Genomic DNA, 24,224 nt, shown 5'->3' with positions numbered 1-24,224 from the left:
GCCTTTTAATAATATCCTGGATCTCAGGATCATCTAACCATTCCTTCTTGATAATTCCTAAGGTCTCAAAAGTAGGAATAGAAATAGCCACTAGGTCAGCTTGTTTTGGAAGGCGGGAAAGTGCATCTGCAACTAAATTCTCACTCCCCTTCGTATAATAATCACATAGTCAAATCCAAATAGCTTGGTGACCCATTTTTGTTGCTCCAAAGAAGAAACCTTTTGCTCTAAGGAAATATTTCAAGCTTTTGTGATCAGTATGCATTTGAAACCATCGGCCAATTAAGTAGGGTCTCCACTTAGTGATTGCATGAACAATGACTAACATTTCCTTATCATAAACGAATAAATTCAAATGAGAGGGGGAAAGTGCGTTACTAGTATAAGCAATGGGACGGCCTTCCTGCATTAATTCAGCTGCAACACCTACTTTAGAAGCATTAGACTCAATCACAAATAACTTGTTAAAATCAAGTAGAGCAAGTATTGGTGTAGTAGTCATTGCAGTCTTCAGAGAGTTAAAAGCTTGAGTTGCCCCTTTTATCCATCTAAATGTATCCTTCTTCAGAAGTAATGTCAAGAGAGCGTTGATTTTGCCATACTTTTTCACAAACTTTTGGTAATAATCCTGAGCCCCAAGAATCCCCTTAGAGCTTTAATTTATCTTGGAATTAGCCAATCTTTCATTGCTTAGATTTTAGAAGGGTCAACTACAATGCCCTTTCGAGAGATAACATGGTCGAGATACTCAACCTTAGATTGCATAAAGCTGCACTTTGATTTCTTGACAAAAAGACAATGCTCACGAAGAATAGTAAAAATAGCCCGTAAATGTAATAAATGACTTTCTAAGGATGTGCTATATATCAGAGTATCATCAAAGAAAACTAGAACAAACTTGTGAAGGGGAGCTCGAAATATATCATTCATTAAACTCTGAAAAGTAGAGGGCGCGTTGGTTAACCCAAAAGGCATTACTAGAAATTCATAGTGACCATTATGTATTCTGAAGACAGTTTTCTGAATGTTGCCTTCATGTACTCGCATTTAGTGATAGCCAAATCGTAAGTCCAGTTTAGTAAAAACTTGTACTTCTCCCAATTCATCTAGCAGCTCATCTACCATCAGAATAGGATATTTGTCTTTCACTGTCATGTTGTTAGGTGCTCGGTAATCCACACACATTCGCCACAAGCCATCTTTCTTCTTTACTAATAGGACTGGAGAAGAGTATGGACTAACACTAGCTCTTATGACCCTTAAACCATTTCTTTAACAATTTTCTCTATTCCGGTTTTTTGGAGGTGTGGATATCGGTAGGGCCGAACGTTAGTTGGTGCCCTCCTAGGTAGTATTGGAATTTGGTAATCATGAGGTCGAAGAGGTGGAAGTCCCTGCGGCTTTGCGGATACATCTGTAAATTCTCGGAGTAATAATTGAATATCTTCGTTTTGTTCGTGTACTGTAGCTTCCTCTTCAATGCTTTGTAGCTATACCAAAAATCCATGGTGTGTCTTTTGAAGAACCCTCTCCATTCGGTGGCTGGTAATAGTTGTGACCTTACTACCATGCCTTCCCTTTAGGATTACCTGCTTTCCATTGATAAAGAACTTCATGATTAGTTTAGAAAAGTTCCAAGAGACATCACCTAGGGTTGATAACCATCAATTCGGAGCACAACTTCGTAATCTTCCAATGGTACTAAGAAAAAATCCATAAGCAATTCTTGGCCCTGCATAACCAATTTTATCTTGGAACACTTGCTATCACAAGTTAGAATCCGTTCATCAACGACATTTACTTCGAATTTATCACAACATTCAATGTGATAGGACAATCGTGTAGCAACCTTATTATTCATAAAATTGTTAGTGCTACCGGTATCAATTAAAACAGTAATAGGTTGATGTTTCAAAGTTCCTTCAACTTTTATAGTTTGTGGATTAGAGTAGCCAGCTAGTGCATAAACATTATGTGTGATTGGTTCAATATCCTCATCACTATCCGTACCTTCATGATCGGAGTCTATAGCCTTAGCTTCAGGTTCCTCCTTGATTGGTTCAATCATCAAAAGCTTCCCTTGTTTGCATCAGTGCTCCCTACTCTACTTTTCATCACAATGCTAGCACAAACCCTTCGCGGATCTTTCCTTAAGTTCCTTCTCGGGTTAGTCTTCGGGTGTTAGGGTTTTGGACCGGAACAGTTATGACATTCGGCTTACTGATCACCTATTTATTGACACTTCGGTTTCGGCGATTCTCCGTATTGATTTTTTCCTCATGCGATCGTGCAGAAGAAATCGCAGCGGTCATGGTGTGAGGTTGGGGAGCCTTAACTTTACATCGGATATTTGGATTAGGTCCTTCAATGAATGTACCCACCAATTGCCGTTCGGACTAGTCTTTAGCTTGATTTGATAGTCGTTCAAATCGGCTTTGATACTCTAGTACCGTAGAAGTCTGACGAATTTTTGCGAGTTGCCCATCTACATTCTCATATTCGGAGGATCCAAAGCGAACAAGAAGTCCTTTCTTGAATTGCTCCTATGAGGGAACTCCATGATATGTTTCATACCATTGGATAGCGTCTCCATCTAATTAGATTGAAGCTATTTCCACTTTGGAGTCTTCTGGAGTTTTATGAAAGCGAAAATTTTTTTCTATCCTAGAAATCCAATTGGTCGGATCTGTATCTTCCCATTATGGAAATTCTATCTTCATGCGTGGATAGCTTTTATCATGCTCTTGGTACCCTTTTCCTATATCTCCAGATCGGTTCGATTGTTTACTTACAGGAGTCAAACTTTCATTTTGTTGAAACTTGTTGAAATTCTCAAATAAACTCTTTCTGAAGTCATTAAGAGTCTCTTGCAGCCGGTTCTCAATTCTGACTTCCAAAGCTTCCAATTGGGCTTTCATTGAGTTGTCGGTAGCCATTGCGTACGATTATAGGATCTGTAATCCCTAACTCTTATTTTTGATTTCGAGTCAAGGGCATGAGCACTGCCCTATTTGGTGTGGCTGTTGGTAGCATGGCGTTGGCCTTAAGGTAGCGTCTTGCTTATGGCAGCGTCGAAGAGGCATGGTAGTGTTGGAGAGGACCGGTTTATGGCAGCGTCGATGACGACACACCGCAAGGAAACACCAAGGGCACACCACGAGCGAGTGCCAAGGAAATCGCCAAGGGGCATGGCTAGAGGGTGCTAAGGGCAGCGTGGGGGATCGCTGCGAAAATGCCGAGGAACACCACTGGGAAGCACTAAGGGCAGCATGAGGGATCGCTGTGAAAACACCGAGGAACACCATTGGAAAGTGCCGAGGGCAATGTGAGGGATCGCTGCGAACACTCCAAGGAACGCTACTCTGATATCAGATGATAAGACCCTAGGGTTTTATCGTAGAGAAAAAAGAGAAAGGTGATAAGATCGCTTCAAGGGGATCGGCCTCCTTTGATCACTTCAAGGGGATTGGCCTCCTTGTTAGCTAAAGGCTAAATGATATTTCATTACTTGAGAGAGAAAAACTAGCCAAAGGCATTACACCCATATATTATTGAGTTCTAATCCTTAGTCCACTAGGACAAGGAGTCCTAAAAAAGAGCAATTCCTAAATAAGAACCCTAGCTGACTCCTACTAAGACTAGGAAACTCTAAAGAGACATGTATTTACATCAAGTTTAGGACCCAAAAATTCAAGGGATCCTAACATTTGCATACAATTACTTTTAGTTTTTTATGATGTTTATTTACATGCTTTATCTTTGCAGAAGTTACCTTTCATCTTTTGGAAGGCCAAAACTGTTTTAGGTGACTGCCCTCAGTTTTGATTCTTATCTATAGAAAAAGGATGTTTATATTTGTAGAAGTTTTGTTGCAGTGGAGTACCAATCAAGGAGATTGCTCGATTAAATTAATTTTGTTATTATTGCTATGTTTACCAACAATTGTGTTCTAGTCGACCATCATTTTTGATGAAACTGAGCAAAATGGTCCATGGAGAATTAAAAAAGAATATACCCGAGGCTCCCACCAATGTTTACCCAGTATATGAAGAATAAACAGTCGATGAAGAATGTGAAATCAAAATTTTTTTATTAAAAAAATCAACCGTATGAAATTACAATTAATGGATGTCATCAAATTTTTGGTTGATTTAGTTTTTATGGAATATTACATATAGTTTTGTTTGTTTTTTTATCAATGATCAATTCAATGTTGCATGCAATTTCAGGGTAATCTGCATGTCGCAAGTGTGTATGCTGGTAGTGATTGTGTAGAACTCAAGGGGCCTGAGGTACTGGCTGAATTGATTCGTTTATTAAGATTGCTGAACCTCTGCTATCTTTTCTCAAAGAGACCATTTCCAATTTTTCTGGAGTCTGCTGGCTATTCACCAGAAGATGTACTTCTTCAAGAGCCTAAGGCAGGGGTAAGGATTAGCATATATCATTAGTCACTGCACCTACAACTATCCTTTCTTTGTTCCGTGAAGATGGTGGGAAGATATTATTGATAAAATTATATGGATTTCAGAACATCTGTAAAATTGCCTAATTGGAATTTATGGAATGTTCTCTTGGTTGCTTCCTTTATGTAGCTTTTGAAACCAGCTTTCACAATCTTAGATGACAAGGAAACCAAATGCTTTCTTCTGCTGATACGAGGAACCCATAGCATTAAAGACACTTTGACAGCTGCAACTGGTGCAGTGGTTCCTTTTCACCACTCCGTTTTAGATGAAGGTGGTGTGAAAAAATTAGTCCTAGGATATGCTCATTGTGGGATGGTTGCTGCTGCTCGTTGGATTGCAAAATGTACTACCCCATGCCTTCTGAAAGCAGTCAATCAGCATCCAGATTTCAAGATCAAGGTATAATCTTTTATGACCCCTACTTTGCATCCTAGGCACTAATGCATATGACAAGTTTATATGCTTCTCTTATTATGTTCAAGAGACAACACAGAAAAATTTGAGTTCATTGGTTTTTGCCAGATAGATTATTTGGAATGTTCACATCTCATCAACCTTCGACTAATTTTCACTTTTTGATGATACATTTTCCTGATTTACTCAAAATAGCTTATCAACTTTTTGATGATGCATTCAGTAGTTAAAATTGATGTATAGTCAATTTTAACTACTGAATGCATGAACAACATTGTTGACATTCACATTGTCACAACTCAACTTGATGGGACAGTAATCCCTGTTAGCTTCATTGATCCTGGACCACTAACCCAACTTGATGGGATAATTGACTTATTCACCCATTAGACCTTTATAAATCAATTCTAATCTTTGTCAATTTCCAATGTAGGACTAAAATCAGGTGTTATAATGGTGGCTCTTTGCTATGACATGTCCTTTGGCCTCATCCTAAGATTCTTTCCTACTAAAGCCTCTTACCATTGGGGCACCAATTGTTACGACTTGATCTGATGGGATAACTAACCCATTAATTTCGCTGAACCTAAACCACTAGTCTAAAATACTTAAGCTTAGGTTAATAATAATATATCCAATAAGTCAATTTTAGTATTTGTCCACTTTTGATATGAGACTAAACTAGGGTGTTACATACATGTTGTGAATTTTATGCTACAAGGCATGGACAGTGAACTACATGAGATAGATACATTTAATATGGAAATTCTTGTAAAAATAGGACATGGACATTAAAATTTATTAATACACTTTTTCACAGATTTTATAAGTTTCTATGTCATTGTACAATTTCAACAATCTGTGATCACTATAATGTTAACTTGGAGCCATAACAATCACCCAAATACACTTATTTCAAGAACATAGGTATATGGAAAATACACAGATCATTCATATTGATAGTGAGTCAAAGAATCAAAGGTATAAAATATATTAGAAGCCCTTATGTGGATGATGTACCCTTGTCCTACTAGTATTTCTTATATCAACAAATTCATTACGATGTTTAAATAATACTTGTACATGATTTATAATTCAGTATAGCCGTAACAATCACCCAAACAGGTTTATGACATCTATCTAGATGATCCATGTCCATAGTAAGTCAAAACTTCCAAACTTTATAATTTGTCTAGGTGCCTTGTTTGGATGATAAACATTTGTCCTACTAGTAGTTGTACATCAACTAATTCATTACTGTAAATAATTTTATGTGATCTCCAGTCCAAGATAATTTTTGTCATTGACATAAATGTGTTAAAATGAGATGACTTGTTCATCATGTCTTGCCATTTTGCAAGTCTCATCAGCGTTTTTGTATGTGTATATATTTTTATAAGTAGATCTTACATGTGTTGAACATATTCCACAACTAACACCAACATGAACATGACAGGAAACTTCATATTGTGTATTTCAGAGATTTTCTTGTGTCATTAAGTATATGTATTATTCTAATTAGCAAATGGAGCCTTTTGACCTAGAAAACTTTGTCAATAATTAAAAATAATTGTCTTGTGTATCACCTGTTAGGTGCTATTCTATCACATTTGTAGCTTCATATAATTCTCTGCCCTGTGAGTAATGGGTATGTAGCATAATATTTACTTCTTTATTATTAGATTGTTGGGCACTCATTGGGAGGTGGCACTGCTGCACTGTTAACATATATTCTTCGGGAGCGGAAAGAATTCTTTTCAAGCACTTGTGTGGCATTTGCTCCGGGTGTGTATATTCTATCTTTAGTTTGCATATTGTTTGTTATGCAACACATATAAATGCATAAAGCATGTACCTACATATCTCATCCATTGCATATGATCATAAATTCTATTGAAGATGTAACTTATAATAATTAATTTCACTAAGTCCCATTTTACCTTGTTCCATATATCTGTTTTGTCATCATATCTTCATATTCCCCAGCAATGTAACCCACTAGTTCAGAATCTGATATCTGATTTATCGACCCACTATGGCATGTGAAGAAAATGATGATAGTGATACCAATATCTCATCACCAATTGATTAGATTTCCAGCAAGTCCAATGGAAACCTTTGAAATACTTGTCACATGGAGAACCTAATAATTTCCAATATCTTTTACAATCGGTTAAAACATCTTTTAGGTAGTAAGAAAAACTGCCTTAACAATTTCCAATAAATGGCAGATTTGGTTTGTGGTTTTCTCTCACTCGTCTATTGATTTATTTTTCGTGAATATTTCTCCAAATTGCAAAATGTCATTTCCCTTATTGTTACAGGACTTTACATAGGTGCTCCTTGTTTCATGGTCTTAAGTTGCTGACTTCAATGTACATATTTCTACCATAACTATCTGAAATGTGGAATGCTTTTGTTTGTGATATGAGGGCAGTGATAGTGTATACCACTTAACCTTATCATGTGGGTTCTTTAGTAGCTATGCATTTAACTAGGTTATAAACCATGATAAATGGACTGATGATGTTCTTTCAGTTAGTGATCTCTCATTTTCCTTGTATGATTGGAATTTGGAAGTGTTTTTACATAATTGGTCGTCACTTTTAGATTTGACTTGAAGCTGGAATAACAAAAACCCTATAGGAACTCCAGTTTTGAAATGTGATTTCTTACTTTTTTCTGTGGTTTAACAAGCATAAATGAAATCCTACAAGTATCCAATATTTTTTACTTTCTGAATCAAAAAATGTATTAATATAGTTCAAAGATGGTGAAAAAGAAGTCATGATTTTTTTTTTTACTTGATGACCACATAACCCACTAGAATATTTTAACATACTTCTTGGAAAAGCTAGCTCTATGCAGTATGCACCATCATGTGTCAGATTTGTGCATAAATTTGAATGAAAGTAGCAAGAGACTTCCTAGAAAGTTGATACATGACATAACCAACATAACTTTCTCACAAATACATTTGTTACTTCGTCATGCACGTCAGTGTTATATGGTTTCAATATATTTTCTGAAATATGTTTCGTTAGCAATTTTCTACAAACATTCTTCCTATATATTGGTAACACTCTTATTGGATCTATAACTACCCACTACATAGTTTAGAATATCATCTGTCTTAGTTGGTATGGGACTGGTTTTTACCGCTCCAACCGAAATGTGGATCAGATGATTTTGTTGGGTTTGATCCTCAACTTGGTAAGTTCACCTTATGGATTTTATCAAGTGGTAAGCAAAACAATATCAAAATATTCTACGTTATAAGCTTATTGTCCAATATCATTATCTTTTTTTTTTTTCAATTTTTATACCTGTCACAAATCTCTTTTAACCTTCTTATTTTCTTTTCTCTTTCTCTCTTTCTCCCCTCCTTCATGGACTTCTCTCTGTTTTATCGCAGCTGCCCCCTCCCTACCACTCTGCCTCCATTTTCACTTCTTGTCAGTAGACCTCCTCCCTCTCGACCTCTTCTACTTTTCCTCTTTCTCCTCTTCCTCTTCCACATCCACCTTATTGTCCTACTCTCCTCTGTTTTAGCACACAATCTCTCACTCCTACCTACAATCAGTATCTGACTCATTGAGTGTCAATGTGCTGATCATTTTGGTACCTTGCTGATCCAGCCATTGACTGGTATTGGGACTGGACCAAAATTTTAAATCTTTATCTATTATAAACATGCAACTGGTATACATAGATAGAAATAATTGGTAATATCCTCTATCTTACGGAAGTTTGTTGTTAGTTACTTTTTCCATTGAAATTAAACAGTATGTGTAATACCATATAAAATGTGTCTGTTATCATGTACATCCTCTATAGGTGTATATATGAAGAAAAATAACTAGTATGTCTGATTTCAAAGAGATTAGCGGTATCAGAAGAGACTGAGGAAGACAAAATCATTGTAAGGAACAATAATCCAATGGTTCTTAGTTTGGAGAGTGTTAATTTTCTCAACAGAACCAAGTGGTGGAAAAATGTCATATTTCTGACCCCAAATAGCTGGGGTCTCACAGCTTCTTTGTTATTGTTGAATGCTTAGATTTCAGAACTTACCAAAAGGTATCGTCTTCCATTTTAGAAGCGTGTATACTATTTGGATTTATTGATGGGTAATAACAAAACAGGTTTTTTGACAAAATGAGAAACTAAATACAAATAAAAATTAAGGCATGCTATTCTCGAATCCATTTCAAGAAAAGTTCTAAAATATTTTCATTGCAAACTTAAAAAAAAAAACAATGAGTTCATAGTTAATTTTTGTTATCATTCAGGTTCAGTTAAATACAATAGCTAATTCACATGCTAAGGTCAAACATTTTATTTTGTCTTCTGTGATCAAGGTAAGTGATTCAATGCTTACCACATGACTTTAAAGCAAATTTACTTAGAAAGGTCAAACATTTTATTTTGTCCTCAATGATCAAAATAAGTGATTTGATGCTTACCGCATCCCTTCAAACTAACCTTCCCCTACAAACCAAAAGTAAGGCTAGTGAACCAATTAACTCTTTCCTACATACTCCTACCTAAATATTAAAGCTGTTAAGGCTTAATATATCTATATTTATCATTTTATTGTTTGAGTAAAATGTGATGATTTACTAATAGTTGTGCTTTTTTAATATCTGAAGAAGCTAGTATAGTGAACCAATTAACTGTACTCCAACAGACTCCTATCCAATTATTAAATCTATTAAGACTCAATCTCTTCTGTTGCATTATTATATATATCCTTAATAACATCAATATAATTAGTGAATACATTTTTTTTTTAAAACCACTATTATAAATCTCTAGGAACTCTATTATAGGCTTTCTCAAAATCAATAAAAATCATATGTAAATCTTTTTTTCTCTATTCTTTTTCATTAATTGTTTTATTAGATAAATAACTTCTATTGTTGATCTATTGTCTCTGTACATTAATTTACTTGCAGAAGATACAATAATTAAATTACCTTAGATTACTTTTTTATAATCACAAAGGGACATTTATTTTAATTATTGATGTGGTGTTATTGATATAATATTTAAATTAGGGAAGCAAATTTTTGAGTGCAATATGGTACAAGTCTTTTACCTATAAGTTATTAAAGCTTGTTAATTAAAAAAAAAAGCAATAGACATTGTCTTGCTTTGTGATTGTGAGAGTAGAGGATCACCACCTTGCTTTATTGGGTATCATCTCCTTGATGAATCTAAGTAGGTGATAGACCTAGCCTTGACCTTAGTTTCGAAACAGATAGTCCGGTTCTGAATTGGAACCATCGGCGGTTCTAGTTTGAATCACCAACTTTTTTTAAATTTTAATTAAAAATAATTTAAAACATGAAAAAAATTCATAATTTTATTTTTACAATTTGAAAATAAATGTATAATGTGTAATGACAAAAAAGATATAAAAAAAAGTAAAATTATAAAATTTCAATAGCTTTCGATGTTGAATGTTTCAATTATCCCATTAAACCGAATAAGCAGTCGTTCTCTTCACGGATGATCTCTTAGTTCCATTTCTCTGTCTTTGTCTAGTTGTTAATGCATGTTTGAGTTTCATCTGATTCGGGGATCATACTCGAATGGGTTTCATCCAAGATGCACTCCCCCACACTAAAGGCTTGTACTATTGACATTGGAGCTATTGGTATTTGCTCTGCAATCATCACTAAAATAAGAAAGGTTGTTATATATCACATCGACCATTCAAGAATCGAAAATTTATACTGTAGTGCTGACACCAAACTTAAAAGAAGTCAAATAAATTTCGAGCTCGGATTTCGAGCTTGATAAATGCATGCTCACCTAAATAAAACTACAAAGGCTTATAACTAAGTGATTACTCACTATACACCCTATTTTGCAAGTAAGGATACTAGTACTCCACCTAAGTGATTGGGAAGGGATGTGAGCATGTGCAAGCCCATGCTAGCGTAGATATGGACAATGACCTATAAGCATTTTATGTGTATAAATTTTAGATATGTTATGTTTGGATTTTCTTTTAGTTAGATGTTATAATTATGTACAAGTGTCAAAAACATTGTGTACCGGGGAAAACCTTGTCAATTTTGTTTAGTAAGTTAACATATTTTAATTTTTAGATTGCCAACTTTCCGTCACATTCCTATTGATAGTAATAATGAAAAATTAAAATATGACATCCTACTTTAGTCATGCATATAGGGTATAGGTGGAACTAGGAGTAGGATGTTATATATTGTTGGTGCTTTGAAAGCATATTAAAATAATCATGATTTAAATATGACTATCATGACAACAAAATCAAAATGGACAAATTATTTTCTTGATATTCCGTGAACTTATCTTGTTGCTTGTGTTTTTTATTGTCAAACTAGAATAGATGGTTTAAGTGATTATTTAACTATTTAAAATGAAAGTTTAGGAATAGAAGTTGGTATGGATGATAAAATTAGAGAAATAAAAAAACTAATCATTAGTAAACGGACCACCTCCAAAACTTTTTCATCTATGGATCAAGTTAAAAGGATTAGTTAAATATTTAAGGGAGAGAAATTATTATTATAAAAACAATAAATTAAAATCATCGTCATAAGACAATTACCATTAAACACCTCATCCTATGATTTCTTTCGCAAGCATAACCCTACAACATAGTATATGCAAAATAAAGAGGTAAAATTCTACGTCAAAATAATTCAGGACTCTTATATACACATGTATGAAACATAACAAATTCATGAAGATCTACGCCCCATATTATAATATACATAGACTCCCACATCCCACATCATTGTAATATATACGTGCACTCCCACATCGTACGTCATAACATATATGTGCACTCTCACACTGCACTGTCATAGACTTAGCTGTAATTGCTTAAGTTGTGAGGCACCTTTACGGCAAAGTCATGAACTTAGTTGAAATTGCCTAAGTCGTGAAGCACCCTTGCGCCAACTCCTCGGACTTAGCTGGGATTACCTAATGTTAGGATCAAGAGCGGCACTAAGAGGGGGGGTGAATTAGTGCAGCGGAAAACTTTCCGATTTCGAAAGACTTTGTTTCGATTAAAATCGATTCCGACGAAAATGGTTTTGATTCAATCCGTTTCAGAGAGAATTTGAACTTGAAAGCTTTTCGTAAAAGTGTAAGAGAAGATTAAGGAGATTTGCAGTAATGTAAATTGCACAAATGAAAAGCGTCGGTTTCGTAAAATCTTCGTACGATTAAAATCGATCTCGGAAGGTGTTTACTTGAAATCGTATGTAAGACATAGGCGTAGTAAAAGCATAGTAAGGAGGAGAGGCAATTTGCTATAAAAGTAAATTGCACAAAGTAAATGCAAACTGAGTTTTAGAGTGGTTCGGTCAATGTGACCTACATCCACTTTCGGATTCCTCCTCCGACGAGGTCACCGGCGTCCACTAAAGGCCTTCCTTCAATAGGTGAAGACCAAACACCTTTTACAGTGCTTTCTTCTTTTCATGGGTTTAGGAGAGAACCCTTATAAGTCTCACACCTCTCTTGAATGATCTCAAAACTTAGAAAGGGAGGAGAACTCTAGCACTTGTTTACAACACTTTTACACCCCAATAACTCAAGATTATCTCAATACTTTTCGTGTCCTTTCATGCAGAAAAGGGTGGGGTTTTTATAGGCCCCAATGACTTCAAAAATGGAGCAAAAAAGTGTCTCATCCTGGATTTCCGGGGTACTGGCGGTACCACCGCCATTACTGGGCGGTACTACCCCCTGCGGTCTGATACTGGGTGGTACCATCGCCCAGTCTAGGCGGTATCACCGCCTGACAAAGCTCGGAGACCGAGCTTTGGCGGTACCATCGCTTGACAGGGGCGATACCATCGCTGGCAGCAATAACTGTCGGCAGTACCACCGCCCAAACCACTTGGGAGACTGAGTCTTCTGGGCGGTGCCACCGTCGGCCTTGGCGGTACCACTGCCGGCCATGTTTTTAGGGGCTGATTGGGCTATTCAATCCGACCCAAATCAGCCTTGTTAAGGGCCCAGTTGGCCCCTAAATAAGTTAGTAGGATTACCTCCCAATCCTAACTTAATTTATGCTCTAACTACGATAATTAAAACATGATCACAACACTTCTTGTTCCGGTGCGTCAATTGCTCTTCCGGCGAGATTCCGACGTACTTCCGGCGAACATCCGATGAACTCTCGGCAATGCTCCGGCGGACTCCCAGCAAGCTCCTGGATTTTACGACGATCTTCTTGGCAAGTTCCGACGAGCTTCTTTGGCAAGCTCCTGGACTTCTCGGTTGGTTCCGCAAGAACTTCCGACGAAATGTCACGGACAAACTTCTAAACAGGATGTTTGATGTAATGCTTATGTATGTCCGTGTCTTTTGGTATGTTCATGCTCTGCACAGCATGTAGAGGGACGACCGAAGGCTTAATAGTCCTATTTTAGTTAGGTTGGTGGTCGCTTTAGGCTTGTAAATAAAGGTTGTGTCATGTGGACACGTGCGAGAGATTTTCGGTCTGTAATTGACCATTTTACCCTTTGTTGTGCAACTGTTCAGAGCTTGTAAAGTCTGTTTGTAATTTGCATTGTCTATAAAGTGTTTTTCAGAGATGTTTGCTTATGGATCCCGAGTGAGGCGTTTTCTCTATCTCGTTCTCTCTTTTGTGGGTCCTAAGGGACCATGGGAGGCTTCGGGGAGGCTGACCTTTGCGGACGGACACGTAAGGGTGCCGCATGACTTAGGCAAAACCAACTAAGTCCGTGACAGATGGTATCAGAGCAGGACAAGCACTTATAAAAACACTTACCATGCAAACGTGGGGGACCTAGCGGGGCTGCGTTGAGGGCAGTCAGCACATGCGCTACCGTTTGGGGGAAAACGGGCATGGAGATGTAGGGAAAAGGAGTCACTCGGAGGAGCGGGCATCTGAGATTGGCATTCAGAGGAATGGCCAACCCTTCGCGCAAGAGGCACCACGAGAACAAACAAGCTTAGAAGAATGCGGAGCGCACAAAGGTTGGGATGGCTGAGTTTGAGCTATGGCTCAACGTTGACAACCATACTTGATGGTGCTCAAGGCAAGCGAGGCGCTTGGTAAATGATGAGACCATCCAAGGTGGAATGAGTTGCTCAGCGACCGAAAGAGTTGTGCAAAGCTCACAGAGGTGAGGGGAATTGCTAACTCAAAGAATTCAGTACTCATGCATGGGCTTATATGCGGACGATGGAATGTTCGCGGCCATCCTAAGGTGACCGAAACTCGGCGCCATGGAGCATTGAAACTTTCTCTTCGGCATGTGAAGGATATGTCCGTAGGAGGCTGAAGTGTGCAACGAGTTCAGCATGTTGCTAGGCGACGGACTGTCTTAGAGCGGTGCTTCATCTAGGTGTGACCCAAGAGTGGGTGGATGAAGGTCGATTGCCAAAGGAGCGAACAAAATCGAAGGTGGAAGATACCCTGCGATGTATTGGCAGAGGCCACACATGAAGGTTTCACAATTCGAGTTCATCCCACAAGGATCAGAATGCAATAGAGATGTCACCAGGAGGCGACATGGTGCAGCGGATCGTGGTGGAACAGTTCGTGACAATGCGATACACATAACCTAGTCCCGTGAGGGACTAGATCATATGGAGGTATAATCGAGAGCTACTGGAAGCTCCACTTCGGTGAACAACACGACGACAAGAAGGTCTATGGATTTAAGGAGTGAAGGCCATGGTACCGCAGAGGCGGGTCTTCCGTGCGTGCATCGGATGAAAACCTTGGTCATCAGCATATGGGGGTTGGGTTCCACCAAGGGAAAAGTTCGAATGCAAGTACTAGTGAGTCCCATGGGAGGGACTTGATCATGCAGTGGTATGATCGAAGCAGCTGGAGAGTTGGATTGCTCAAGAGCCCATATTCGCTTAAGGGTGCCCGACAAGTCAGAGGACAAGGTCGAGTAAGCGAACGTTGCTACCAAGGAAGCTAAGGAGAACAGAATCGGTGCAAACCCTGTAACATGATGGTAGAGGCCATGCATGGGAGTTGCAGTCTGTCTTTCCATCGACCAAAGGGAGCTGCTTGGAGAACACAGAGGTGTTGAAGCAGGGGGTCGAAAGGGACGAGGAAGCGACGACGAGTCCAGAGGGACTTAGCTACCCAAAATCAAGCATCAGTTAGAATGAAGGTGGACTCGGAGGAGTGCCACAAAGGCATATCTACTGAATGTGAAGAAAAGGGATACAGATGCGAGACGACGGATAGTAGTGCCTTGGGCATGGCAGCGCCATAGTAGCGGGACTTCCGTGAAAGTCATTGATCCCTTGCTCTCATGGAGGGAGAGCGCTTGGTCGTGAAAGGGGTCGAGGAGGTGGAGCATGCAGAGGCAAACTCCAAGTACCGTGACAAGGCTGAAGGGCAGAGGCCAAGGAACTTCGTAAGACCGGTGTCAACGAGTTTCTCATCAAGATAGCCGAAAGTGAAGGACTTCGGGTCATGCAAGAGTGCACGACCAAGGAACGAAGCAGGCAGTACACGGTGCTGTACCTTCGCTACTCAAGGGAGTAGGCGGCAGGGTTGATGGAGAAGACAGTACAATCCCAGAGGCGACCAAATCTATTAGAGAATTACTCCAAGTTGGGGTGAAAACTTCCTGCATTCCAGAAGTTCGATGGCATTGAGAAGGTGAATCACAGTAACTAACTCAACGCAAGGAGTGCAAACACTTCAAGTGCTTTAGAAGTGTGAGCAAAGAGCAGGCGAAGGCTAGTAACCAGCTCGATGCATGGAGTACAACCTCGAGGAGGCGGGCGAAGTCAAGTAACCTTTGCCTTCTCAACTCTTAAGAGAATGGGCGAAACCGAGTACCCCAATTCTCTTATCTATCCAGCAGAGGAGCTCTGCATATGTTCAAAGACCCTTCGAAGATAATGGAAGACAATAGTTGTCAAATCCTCACCAACGGTGATCAGTGTTACTGAGAGTAGATTGTCCGCTTCATTTCCCAACGAAATGCCAATCGAAAGAGGAAGTGATGCGAACCTACTCGGATGTGACAACTAAGTGAAAGAAGAGTCAATGAGCAAATTCTGTGGAGGAAAGACCCAATACTTTAGAAGTTTGCGAGACGATGCTCGTTAAAGCTCCAACAAGCATCCACCCAGTTCAAGCAGCATGAGGCATTTGAGAGACTAGCGTAGTAAGGATGGTCTTTTCCTTCATCTGGAGGATTCGCAGGAACTAACAGGGATCAACACAACTCAGCTAACCCCACACTAGAGTCAGAGTCATTGGCGAGTTGAAGCAGCATGACGGATCAAAGGTTCGACTACTCAAAAACAGCAGCGGAGAGCAGTTGGGAGCCAAGAGGCGCATTGCAACTAGAGCAGAAGATTGAAGACTCAGCAAAGGCGATGAGTTGCAGTGTCGACAAAGGCTTCGACGAGGACGTTGAAGGAATAAGTGGGGGAGAATGTCACGGACAAACTTCTAAACAGGATGTTTGATGTAATGCTTATGTATGTCCGTGTCTTTTGGTATGTTCATGCTCTGCACAGCATGTAGAGGGACGGCCGAAGGCTTAATAGTCCCATTTTAGTTAGGTTGGTGGCCGCTTTAGGCTTGTAAATAAAGGTTGTGTCATGTGGACACGTGCGAGAGATTTTCGGTTTGTAATGGACTATTTTACCTTTTGTTGTGCAACTGTTCAGAGCTTGTAAAGTCTGTTTGTAATTTGCATTGTTTATAAAGTGTTTTTCAGAGATGTTTGCTTGTGGATCCCGAGTGAGGCGTTTTCTCTAACTCGTTCTCTCTTTTGTGGGTCCTAAGAGACCATGGGAGGCTTCGGGGAGGCTGACCTTTACGGACGGACACGCAAGGGTGCCGCACGACTTAGGCAAAACCAGCTAAGTCCGTGACAGAACGTCCGGACTTCCGACGAACCCTCGAACTCTCAACGTGATCTCGATCTTGACTCCGGCACAACACCTGTTTTATGTCTTACTACTATCGTAGTTAAGTCTGCACACTTTTCTCAACATATAGATTATATCAAACAAATTACAATTGACTTCATAATCAAAATCTGATTCATCAATCTCCCCCTTTTTGATGATGACAATCAATTGATGACGGAGTTAACCTTAACTCCCCCAATCTATATGCTATACTTGAGAAAAGACACTCTTGAATTCAAAGCCTTTGAATTCAAGTATCAAACTGATAAGTTAGTATCATTTAAACTTATCAACATGCACATCATGATTACTATCATAATCTAACATTCTCAAGATACCGTGATAAGTATGATGTAAGTCATGACATCCATTTTCAAGTAAGATATTTCAAATATGAAAGATGACAAAGATAGCAATTCATCATTCTATGGCAAGATATCATTTATAAAATTGAAAGTTAAGCTCTAGATATCTTATATGAAAGACATTTATCAATTTGATACGATAAGATATGTTTTTGCCATATTTCAACTCATGATATCTTATATGAAAGACATTTATCAATTTTATAAGATATGTTTTTTCTATATTTTAATATGTTTCAAATGATAAGCATATAAGCATTTATAATAAGATAAATTGCATATATTGTCATCAATTTACCACATTTTGGTATCATTTCTCCCCCTTTGTCATCAACAAAAAGGAGAACAATTCAACAATGCAAGTGTGGTAAAGATTCATGGCACATTTCAATTTGTATTTGACAATACCAATCATATTTCTAGCATTCATGACATGGTATCATTCAAAAGTTCTCAACATTAAAGCGATAGCTTCCATCAACTTCTCCCCTTTTTTTTTCATCATGACTTTACATGAAGAAGGAAAGAAAGGAGGAAATCCATTAAAAACCAACTTTGTGAAATGATTTGAGTCAACTAAAAAACGATAAAAGAGTTTAATTAAATCATTCTTTAATTTTCACAAGGATTAAGATATTTATGTGAAATCAATCCTCACTCTTGTAAGTGTTCATCTCATACTAAAAAATTAATATAAAATTTTCTTTCATTAATAAAGAATTCGTGTGAAAGAATAAAAGAAATTTCATAAATAATCACATCAAATCCATTTCTCATAAAAAAAAAATTCATAAGAGTGAAATTCGTGAGAGATGCATTTGTCAATGAATTCCATGTATCCAACATTATTACATGATGGAGCAAGGACATGAAGTAAACTTGATACCAAGGAAGATTAAAAAAAAAACGAAATAGACTTATGAAAGCTCGATTCATAAAATACATTAAATTCATGCATTCGAACAAATTAACATTCATAATTCTTTTCTAATAAAATCAAATTGTTCTTCACTTAAAGACTTTGTAAAAATATCGGCTAATTGATGTTTCGTATCAATAAACTCTAAGATTACATCATGATTATTAACATGATCTCATATAAAGTGATGCCTAATATCAATATGTTTAGTTCTAGAGTGTTGAATGAGATTTTTTGTTAAACATATTGTACTTGTGTTATCACATTTTATAAGAATGTTTTTAAGATGAATCTTATAATTCTCTAAAGTGTTTTTCATCCACACAACTTGTGCACAACATACACTAGCTGCAATGTACTCAGCTTCGGTTGTAGATAGTGCCAACCGAGTTTTGTTTCTTGGAAGACCAAGAAACAAGTGCGAGTCCTAAAAATTGATATGTTCCCAATGTGCTTTTTTTCTATCTAATCTACATCCAGCAAAATCCGCATCAGCATACGCAATTAGTTCAAAGTTCTCGGATTTTGGATACCATAATCCTAGATTAGTGGTACCTTTAAGATATCTAAGAATTCTCTTAATTGTTTTAAGATGAGATATCTTAGGATTAGATTGAAACCTAGCACAAAGACCTACACTAAACATGATATCCGGTCTAGTTGCGGTGAGGTATAGTAAACTTCCTATCATACCCGTATAAGCTTTTTGATAAAAACTTTCTTCACTTTCATCAATGTCTAACTTAGTGGAGGTATTTATGGGAGTATTGATATTTGATAGCTTTTAAGCTATCCATATTAAACCTTTTTAGCAAATCTAAAGCATATTTTGTTTAACTAAGAAAAATGTCATTACTTAGTTGTTTGATTTGTAAGCCTAAAAAGAAGGTTAATTCTCCCATTAAACTCATTTCAAATTCAAGACTCGTACTTTTAGCAAATGATTCATGTAAAGATTCATTCGTGGAACCGAAAATAATATTATCAACATAAATTTGAACAATAAGAAAATTATTTTCAAAATTTTTGATAAACAATGTAGTATCGACCTTGCCTTTAGAGAAATTATTTTTCATAAGAAATGAGTTAAGTCTCTCATACCAAGCCCTTGGGGCTTGTTTCAATCTATAAAGAGCTTTAGTCAATTTAAACACATGATTAGGGAGATTATCATTCTCAAATCCGGGAGGTTATTCAACATAAACTTCTTCGGAAATAAAGCCATTAAGAAAAGCACTTTTAACATCCATTTGAAACAACTTAAAATTATTACTATTAGCATAAGCAAGGAGCATCCTTGTGGCTTCTAATCGAGCCATAGGAGCGAAGGTCTCTTTATAATCGATGCCTTCTTCTTGGTTGAAATCTTTGGCCACTAATCTAACCTTGTTTCGAACCACGATACCAAATTCATCTTGCTTGTTTCTAAAGACCCATTTAGTACAAATAATTAAATGGTCATTTGGTCTAGGAACAAGCTTTCACACCTCATTTCTCTTAAATTGATTCAACTCTTCTTGTATTGCAATGACCTATGAATCATCTTTTAAAGCCTCGTCAATGCTTTTAGGTTTAATTTAGGAGAGAAAAGCGGCGTTGGCACAAAATTTTTTAGGAGAATAACGAGTTTCAACCCCTTTTGATGTTTTTCCTATGATTAGCTTCTTAGGATTAACATCTACAAACTTTCAATCCTTGGGTAAGGATGTTTCGGAAGAAGATGCATCCAAGTTGCTAGATGGAGAAAGGGTTTCATTTAAATTCAAAGCATCAAAATTAACATCTTCATCAAAATCATTTTTCTTAACTTCGAAAACTTCATTAAAAACAACATGAATATATTCTTTTATAATCAAAGTTCTTTTGTTAAAGATATGAAATGCTTTAGAAACAAAAGAATAGTCATGAAAAATTCCTTCATTGGATTTTGCATCAAATTTACCTAAGGCATATTTTTTATTCAAAATAAATTATTTACATCCGAAAACTTTAAACTATGAAACGTTGGGTTTTTTGTTGTTCCACAACTCATAAGGAGTCTTGGAAAGTAATGGTCTTACTAGAACCCTATTCATAACATAGCATGTCGTATTTACGACTTCGGCTCAAAAATATTTGGGTAGGTTATGTTCGTTTAATATGGTTCTTGTCATTTCTTATAAGTTTCTTTTTTTTCTTTCTACTACTCCATTTTATTGAGGATTTCTTGGAGTAGAGAAGTTGTGGTTGTATCAATTAGATTCACAAAATTCTTGGAAATCACGGTTTTGAAATTCACCACCGTGATCACTTCGAATTGACGAAATCATAAAACCCTTTTCATTTTGAACAAGTTTAAAAAACTTAGAGAAATACCTAAAGCATTCACTTTTGTGTGTCAAAAAATAAGTCCATGTGTATCTACTATAATCATCCACGATGACAAATGCATATTTGCTACCTCCTAGGCTTGATGTAGCAATTGGTCCGAATAAGTCCATATAGATCAATTGTAAAGGTCTAGAGATGTTTATTTGGTTCTTAGGTTTGAAGGTACCTTTTATTTGTTTTTCTAGTTGATATGCATTACACACATTATTTTTGACGAACCTGATATGAGGAATTCCTCTTACAAGTTCTTTAGATGAAATTTAAGAGATTAGTTTCATGCTAGCATGACCTAATCTCCTATGGCAAAGCCAAACATCGTCATTTAAAACCGAAAAGCACATTTCATTACAAAGATCATCAATCTCGATAGTGTATACATTATTTTGTTTTAGGGCAATCATAGATGTGTTTTTGTATGGTTTTTCAATAATGCAAGCATTAGATTCAAATCTAACGATATATCCTTTATCACATAATTGACTAATACTCAAAAGGTTATGCTTTAAACCATCAACTAACAATACATTTTCAATAAGAAGGTTGGATTTGTTACCTATGGTTCCTTTGCCAATGATTTTATCCTTGTTGTTATCTCCGAAGGTGATGTATCCTTCATTTAGGCTAGTGAGCTTAGAGAAATGAGATGTATCCTTCATATGCCTTGAGTATCCACTATCAAGGTATATTTTTCTACAAAAAGAGATGATTTTTAGGTACCCATTTGACCTTGGGTGCTAAAAAAATCGATCTACATAGCTTATTATGTTGCATTGAGTCATTTGAGGTTCTTTTAGGAATCCAAATCAATTTATGTGGACTACATTTCTTGAATGGATAATGATAAGCTACATACCCAAATTTGCAACAAAAGTTGCATTTGTTTCGGGGAGACATGCAAAGTAGGGCCTTTAATAAAGGTGGTTGGATTTTGATAAGAGCTACTTATAAATCCAATTCCGCCTTTTCTATGAACGTGGCCCTTGTTGGCAAGGATCATGATCAAGGACTTGCTACCAACCTCAAATTTTTTCAAGGTTTCTTTTAGTAGCAAGTTTTCTTTTGAAGTATTTCTAGTTTATTACATTTCGTACATGGAGCTAAACTATCATTGTGCTCAACTTTTAATCTATCGAAATCACTAACAAGAGAAGCATACTCCTTTTTTAACAATTTATATTTTTTACTAATTAATTTGCATTCATCAAATAAATCATGAAAAGCATTTGAAAGCTCATCGAAAGTTAAATTTGCATCTAATGAACTTGTTACCTCATCTCTAATAGCCATTAGCACATAGTGAGCAACTTGCTCGATGTTGGTTGGCTCCTCTTCTTCGGAAGCACTTGAGTCGTCCCATATAGCTTTGAGAGCCTTCTTCTTTGGTTGCCTCATCTTTGCTTGGGGACATTCACTCTTGAAGTGTCCCGGCTTTTTGCATTCATAATATATCACTTGTTCTTTCTTAGGTTCAAATTTACTTTTAGTATCATTTTTAAATTTATTTCTTTTTATGATTCTTTTGAACTTCTTTGTTAAGAGTGCCACGTTATCATCAAAGTCCTCATCACTTGAGTTTTCTTTCAAGTAGTCTTCTTGTATTCTCAGTGCCATATCCTTTCTGTTCTTTGGAAGGGTGTCCTCGAGCTCTTCATGAGCTTTACATGTCATTTCATAGGTTATTAGTGACCCAATTAGTTCTTTAAGAGGAAAATTATTTAGATCTTTGGCCTCTTGAATTACCGTTACTTTAGGGTCCCAATTTTTTAAAAGGGATCTTAAAATCTTATTAATAAGTTCAAAATCCGAAAAACTTTTACCAAGTCCTTTTAGACCATTGACGACATCCGTAAATCGGGTGTATATGTCTCCAATGGTCTCACTCGGTTTTATTCGAAACAATTCATAAAAATCCACCAAAAGATTAATTTTTGACTCCTTCACTCTACTGGTGCCTTCATGAGTTACTTCGAGTGTGTGCCAAATGTCAAAAGCTGTTTCACAAATCGATCGTCGATTAAACTCGTTTTTTATCTTATGCACAAAACAAGACATTCATAGCCTTGGCATTTAAAGTGAAAGTCTTCTTCTCCAACTCATTCCAATTGTTCATTGGAAGAGAAGACTTTTGAAACCCATTTTCTACAATATTCCATAATTCGAAATCCATTGAAATTTGGAAGATCCTCATTCTAGTCTTCTAATATGTGTAATCCGTCCCATTGAACATGGGTGGACGTGTAATTGAATGACCCTTTAGGTTGCCGGCAAATGTCATCTCTCTTGGATTTAAAACCGAATGAGAGTGAACCTTGCTTCGGTACCAATTGTTACGATCAAGAGTGGCACTAAGAGGGGGGTGAATTAGTACAGCGGAAAACTTTCCGATTTCGAAAGACTTTGTTTCGATTAAAACCGATTCCGACGAAAATGGTTTTGATTCAATCCGTTTCGGAGAGAATTTGAACTTGAAAGCTTTTCGTAAAAGTGTAAGAGAAGATTAAGGAGATTTGCAGTAATGTAAATTGCACAAATGAAAAGCGTCGGTTTCGTAAAATCTTCGTACGATTAAAACCGATCTCGGAAGGTGTTTACTTGAAAGCGTATGTGAGACGTAGGCGTAGTAAAAGCACAGTAAGGAGGAGAGGCAGTTTGCTATAAAAGTAAATTGCTCAAAGTAAATGCAAACCGAGTTTTAGAGTGGTTCGGTCAATGTGACCTACATCCACTTTCGGATTCCTCCTTCGACAAGGTCACCGGCGTCCACTAAAGGCCTTCCTTCAATAAGTGAAGACCAATCACCTTTTACAACGCTTTCTCCTTTTCACGAGTTTAGGAGAGAACCCTTACAAGTCTTACACCTCTCTTGAATGATCTCAAAACTTAGAAAGGGAGGAGGAGGACTCTAGCACTTGTTTACAACACTTTTACACCCCAATAACTCAAGATTATCTCAATACTTTTCGTGCCCTTTCATGCAGAAACGGGTGTGGTTTTTATAGGCCCAATGACTTCAAAAATGGATCCAAAAAGTGTCTCATCCCAGATTTCTGGGATACTGGCGGTACGACCGCCATTATTGGGCGGTACTATCGCCTGCAGTCTGATACTGGGCGGTACCACCGCGTTACAGAGCTCGGAGACCGAGCTCTGGCGGTACCATCGCCTGACAGCTCCGGTACCACCACTAGCAACAATAACTGTCGGCGGTACCACCGCTTGACAGAGCTCGAAGATCGAGCTCTAGCGGTACCATCGCCTGACAGGGGTGGTACCACCGTTGGCAGTAATAACTACCGGCAGTACCACCACCCAGACCACCTGGGAGACTGGGTCTTCTGGGCGGTGCCACCGCCGGCCATGTTTTCAATGGCTGATTGGGCTGTTCAATCCGACCCAAATCAGCATTGTTAAGGGCCCAGTTGGCCCCTAATTAAGTTAGTGGGATTACCTCCTAATCCTAACTTAATTTACGCTATAACTATGATAATTAAGACATGATCACAACACTTCTTGTTCCGATGCGTCAATTGCTCTTCCGGCGAGCTTCTGACGTACTTCCGGCGAATATCTAATGAACTCTCGGCAATGCTCCGGCGGACTCCCGGCAAGCTCCTGGACTTTACGACGATCTTCTTAACAAGTTCCGACGAGCTTCTTTGGCAAGCTCCTGGACTTATCTGTTGGTTCCGGTAGAACTTCTAACGAATGTCCGGACTTCCGACGAACTCTCGAACTCCCAACGTGATCTCG

At 37.6% G+C, this 24,224-nt stretch overlaps 1 protein-coding gene across 1 annotated transcript in view; it reads left to right on the top strand.

The window, feature by feature from the left end:
- LOC103999711 (uncharacterized) overlaps window positions 1-24,224 on the top strand; it is a 48,789-nt gene that overhangs the window by 2,190 nt on the left and 22,375 nt on the right. The window contains exons 2-4 of the mRNA XM_009421536.3: window positions 4,230-4,427; window positions 4,596-4,868; window positions 6,566-6,668. Of these exons, the coding sequence (XP_009419811.2) occupies window positions 4,230-4,427; window positions 4,596-4,868; window positions 6,566-6,668 (574 nt within the window). The remainder of the gene's footprint in view (window positions 1-4,229; window positions 4,428-4,595; window positions 4,869-6,565; window positions 6,669-24,224) is intronic.

The sequence above is a fragment of the Musa acuminata genome, chromosome BXJ2-10 (genome assembly GCF_036884655.1).
Source record: "Musa acuminata AAA Group cultivar baxijiao chromosome BXJ2-10, Cavendish_Baxijiao_AAA, whole genome shotgun sequence".
Lineage (NCBI taxonomy): Eukaryota > Viridiplantae > Streptophyta > Magnoliopsida > Zingiberales > Musaceae > Musa > Musa acuminata.
Note: the sequence above shows the minus strand (reverse complement) of the source record. Positions and strands in the feature narration are given on the sequence as shown.